The 5,229-nt window shown below is 27.5% G+C and overlaps 1 protein-coding gene across 1 annotated transcript; it reads right to left on the bottom strand.

Annotated features, from left to right (window-relative positions):
- Positions 1–3,331: 3,331 nt before the first annotated feature.
- Positions 3,332–3,907, bottom strand: LOC107488056 (ethylene-responsive transcription factor ERF027-like). Its single transcript, XM_016108756.3, has one exon. It carries the CDS (start codon positions 3,905–3,907, stop codon positions 3,332–3,334), a length of 576 nt encoding a protein of 191 aa, XP_015964242.1.
- Between the last annotated feature and the right edge of the window lie 1,322 nt (positions 3,908–5,229).

The raw sequence follows: 5,229 nt of genomic DNA, 5'->3' as shown, positions 1-5,229 counted from the left end.
TTCTCCTTCTTTGTGTTTCTCCTCCTTTTTCTTCGCGTGTTTCATCTTCATCGTCGTGTTTCTCCTTCTTCTTCTTTTGATTTTGCAACATTATGTATTTTTTTCTTTTTTGTTTGATTTTTTCCTCCCAAAAAGAATTATGAGAATATGAAATAAGAAGATGAAGAAGAAGCAGCAGAAGATGAGGAGGAGGAAAAGGAAGAGTTTTGAATTATGCAGAACTTATCAGAGTAAAAATACACCCAATATCTTCGTATTACACCCAAATATCTTTGTTTTTACACCCAAATTTGCTGCAGATACAGAAATGAGTTATGTTACGTGTACACTAAAATCAGCCACCAAAGTCAGCAAAGGCTGCAAAATACACCCAAAATACACCATATTAAAACAAGCATAAACTATAGAATGTAAATACAACTATAAAACCATCATAAAAAATAACAAAAACCAGATTCATGAATCATAACTAAACAAAAACTAAAACAATTCAACTAAAAGAATAAGACAATTCTACCTCCGTCAGATGAAAAGTCATAAACTGTAAATACACCCAAACTTTTATAAAAATACACCCAAATATTTTTAATCTACACCCGAACGTCTGATATAAAATGGACAAGATTATATTAATTCTAATCAGAACTAGTACATTAGATTCAATTCAAACAAGGAAGAATTAATAGCAAATTTCATAGACAAGGTTCACGCACTGGTTCATCTGACAATCTGAAGTTGAATTATCCATTATCTTCAAAAACGATTTCAGAGTTTGATGTAAAAAAAAATGAAAATCGAAAATAACGAAGAAAGAGAATAGAGAGAGAAAAGCACGTAAATGAAGAAGGAGAAAAAGAAGGCAAGAAATTCGAAAAAAGAAACAGAATCCTTCAAAAAATTAAAAATTTGTTAGAGGCGCGTGAAACATGTGTTTATAACAAGCGCGTTTGAGCGTAATATTAATTAGATGACTTATAAAACTTGTATAGCAAAATCACTTGTATCTAGAGATTAATCCTTATGAGAATAAATCACAAAAATAATTAATAATTAATTTATTAGACAATAAGATAAATAAATATACATTTAATTAATTCACTAACTTTCATTAAAAAGATTGTTAATGCTTGCAGAACAATATAGTGACCAGGATATGACACATTTATTGGCTACAAACCGTGTATTGTGAAATAGTTTTATTAGGATTGTGTTGTCAATTTTTTAAGTACAAAGATAAGTTGAAAGAATATTGGTCATTGTTGAGCCAACTACTTAAAAAATTGATAAGCACTATTAGTACAATGAAATAAAGATACAAGTAATATAATGTAAAAAATAGTGAAGATTGACTTTATTATAAAAGTTCAGAGGGTTGGAGATAGTAGAGAGGGATAGTACTCCTTCCTATAAATTAGTGTTAGCATTAATCTATTAGGTTAAGATAATTCATCTAAAGAATTGAATAAGCAAATACTACTTTTTATCTCGTACATCAATCATATATATAAAATAAAAAAGAGTTTAATTGTAACATACATAAAGAATAATAGAAGTTATTCTTAAGGGTATGATTTTTCATCAATCATAAAAATATATTTTTTTGTTTATTTTTTTTAGATTATAATATATAGTTTTTATTTATTCCTTTATTATTATTCACTTCTGTTTCATCCTTGTCGATGTATTTATTGATTTCTTTATTAAATATGAAGTGCAAACTTGGTTCTCTTATGCATGTGAAACTAAATAGCAAAGAAAATTCAATTTAAAAGAAAGATAATAAATAATGAAGAAGTTGTGATATTTTAAAAAACAAAAGAGAGTAGTAATACTTTAGGAATGAAATAAAAGATATGGTCAAATTGTTACATCTTTTTATGTAAAACAGTACAGATTCTAAATAAAAAATTGAATAAAATTATCTTCAAGATATGTTATGTTTAATATATTAATAAATTAATTAATTATGTTTCCGTGTAAAATATAACACTAAAAATAATAGAGTAAAAAAATAAATAGAAAAATTAAGATAACTTTGTTATAAATCGTTCTAATGCTTTTGCCTCTCACTTTTTAGTTTAACTAATCTTCTTCCGGTGTCTATTATTTGATGTTAAATTTTTATTAAATTTATTTTTATAATAAATTTTAAATATTCAAAAAAAAATTAATTTTTATATTTTTAAATTAAATATTAATTATTTAACTTTTTTTTGGTAGTTAGATAGATACTAGCACCATAACAAACACTCTTACTTTTTTACTATATCGTTTACGGGTTGCATTTTTGTTTCGAACATTCCCAAATTCGTTAAAAAATATCAAAAATGAAAATTCTAATATAATTATTCAAAAATATTATTTGTACAATAAAATCAGTCACTAAAATTAGTCACTAATATATTTGTGTGGTTTAATTTATTTTCAATAAAAATATTATTTGTACACCAAAATCAACTACTAAAATCAGTTACTAAAATCAGTTACCAATATATTTGTGTATAAATATATGTATAGTTTAATTTATTTTTAATATGTATTTATATTCCAGCATATATTTTATACTGGTGGCTGACTTTGATAGCTGATTTTAATATACAGATAACATAAATGTATATTTATATTAAAACATATATTTTATATTTATATTAGTGGTTGATTTTAGTCTACATACATAACATAACTCATAATTATTAAAGATGATGGTGGTTAGTTCAATTTAGAATTAGTAGAACTTTTAGGATTCATGAAATTTGATAATTTTAATCTTATTAATTAATGTTTTATTTTAGAATAAAAGTGATTTAAAATTAAAAGATAAATTATAAAAAAGTGTGTGTCAGATCATATGTATTCAGACTTATTAAATTAATCAAAACACATTTAATAAAGGTATGTATAAGGAAATAGAAAAGATAATGAAAGTATATAGAAAGTTATTTTATACACGAATATAATAAACTTAAGTCAAATGAGACTTAATAACCAACCAAACTTAGTACTCACAAAATACCAAATAACATTATTATTATATCAGAATAATTGGTAAAAGTGACATTACAAAGTAAATCCGAATCTGGTCTATCTATAATTTCCACCCTTGCCGGTGGTCAATTATTAGCTTGAAGATAGCATATACATGCATATAATTATATTATATGAAATTAAACAAAGAAAATGATATGATTGAATTCTAGCATTCTCGATATACCTACATAAACTAGCTAGGAACATATTTTCTCTTTATTTCTTAATTAACATAACCAAGGTCTAGCAAGTATGGAGAACACTCTTTTATTCGCTGTTAATTAATTTTCCATGCTCAATTAAGTCAAAAGTAACTCCACAAAGTGTCACCTCCGTCACCGGAGTTGTACGATGGCGGAGATGGGCTGAGTATTATTCTCGGCGGCGACAGAAGCATGCCCTCAGCCATATCCACCAGCAAACTTGGCATGCGGAATATAGCTTCCTCGTCCATGAAATCATTATCCTCATACCATGATGACGAATTAATAATATGGTTGTTGTTAATACCATCAACAAGAGTGTTATTATCATTATTATTAACAGTAATAATGTGAGGAGTGGTGATGGGTTCTTGAGGGTTCTTCTTCATCAAAGCGGCAGCAGCAGTGGCAGCCCTGCGGATGTCATCAGGGGAGTTAGTTACAGGAATTTGGTACTTTCCAGCTGACTCAGGAAGGTTGAGAACGGCGCTGTCGCCTTTGAGTGCTAATGCGGCAACGTCGTAGGCGGCAGCCGCCATCTCAGCCGTGGGGAACGTCCCCAGCCATATTCTTGAAGCCTTACGTGGCTGCCGGATTTCGGAGACCCATTTTCCTCCTCGACACCTGATTCCGTGGTACAGCGGGTGCCTCTTTGAAGATGATGATGATGAAGCCATACATCTATAAGCTAAGGTGATCGATGAAGAAATAGCATATATAATAGGCAATTATGTTCCTTTATATATAGAAAAGAGAGGGGTAACTTATAAGTAGATACATACGCTTTCTGTTTTGAATTTCTCAAGATATTTTTAAATCCTATACGACAGGGATTAATCCACTACGTACGAAAGTACGAATAAAGGTTCGTAACGAGTTTGCATCTATCAGCTGAGATTGGATTCAGACACTTGCTTAACTAAGGTTAAATTTGGGTAAATAATTTAAATAAGTTCTTTTAAAAAAAAAATTTAAAACACAAAAATTTTTATTAATAGTAATTTATAAATAAATTATTTTATATTTGTATTTTTAATTATAAAAGTATTTATTTTAAAATTGTAGCGTTTGGATAAATAACTCAACAAAATAAATTTTGTGTGCAGAAGAGAATGAATATTAAAATAACGATGATAATAAATACTTTTCAATATTAAATGTTGATTTTACATAACCTAATCACTAATATTGTGTATGATATGGTATGTGAAAATAAAAAATAATATAAAATGTGTGTCAATGTATATTTTGTTGCTGTTTTTTGTTTTACTCCTATTAGAACTCCCTTCTGCTTTATTAAAGTCAAAAACTTGCTATAATTAACTATGAAAATAATAGCAAGCTATAAAATCACATGTGAAAAAAATAAAATTAAAACTGAAATTTCATACCACAGTTAAATACAAATTTAATAATAAAAAATAGAGTGATAAAATGATAAAAAAATAATTAGAAGGAATATATGTAGTAGATTGTTTAGATGCAATATTGTCTGAAAATGAAAATGGTGGTGGAGGATCAATACTTCCATCCGATGAATCATTACGTGAAAATGGTGAGGTTTGGAACATTGCGTGAGAATGATGGTGGAAGGCCAGTGCTTCTAGCAGACCTTGCGTGAAAATGATTGTGAAGGATCAATATTTTTCACAGAATCAAAAAAGAAAGTAGATTTTTTTTTATTTTGAAATTAATTTTTGTAAAGGAAGTAGTAAAATAACTTATCGAAAAGTAGAGAAGTCATATATTTTTACTTTTTCAAAAAGCTGTAAATTAACTTTTCGAAAAATTAAAAGCTTTTTTTTAATGGTGCTAAATATATAGATTGTGACTTTTTATAATCCAAAAAGTAAAAAAAAAAATAGTTTCTACTATTTCCCAAAAAGGCTCTAATTATTAGACAGAATTGATTCTGTCAACAAATGAAATGATTGAGTGTCTTAGTTTTCTTGAGCTAATGTGATGAAGAATCACAAAACTTTATACCATCGTCACAAAA

This window comes from Arachis duranensis, chromosome 5 (assembly GCF_000817695.3).
Source record: "Arachis duranensis cultivar V14167 chromosome 5, aradu.V14167.gnm2.J7QH, whole genome shotgun sequence".
Taxonomy (NCBI): Eukaryota; Viridiplantae; Streptophyta; class Magnoliopsida; order Fabales; family Fabaceae; genus Arachis; species Arachis duranensis.
This window is presented reverse-complemented; position numbering and strand designations above follow the sequence as displayed.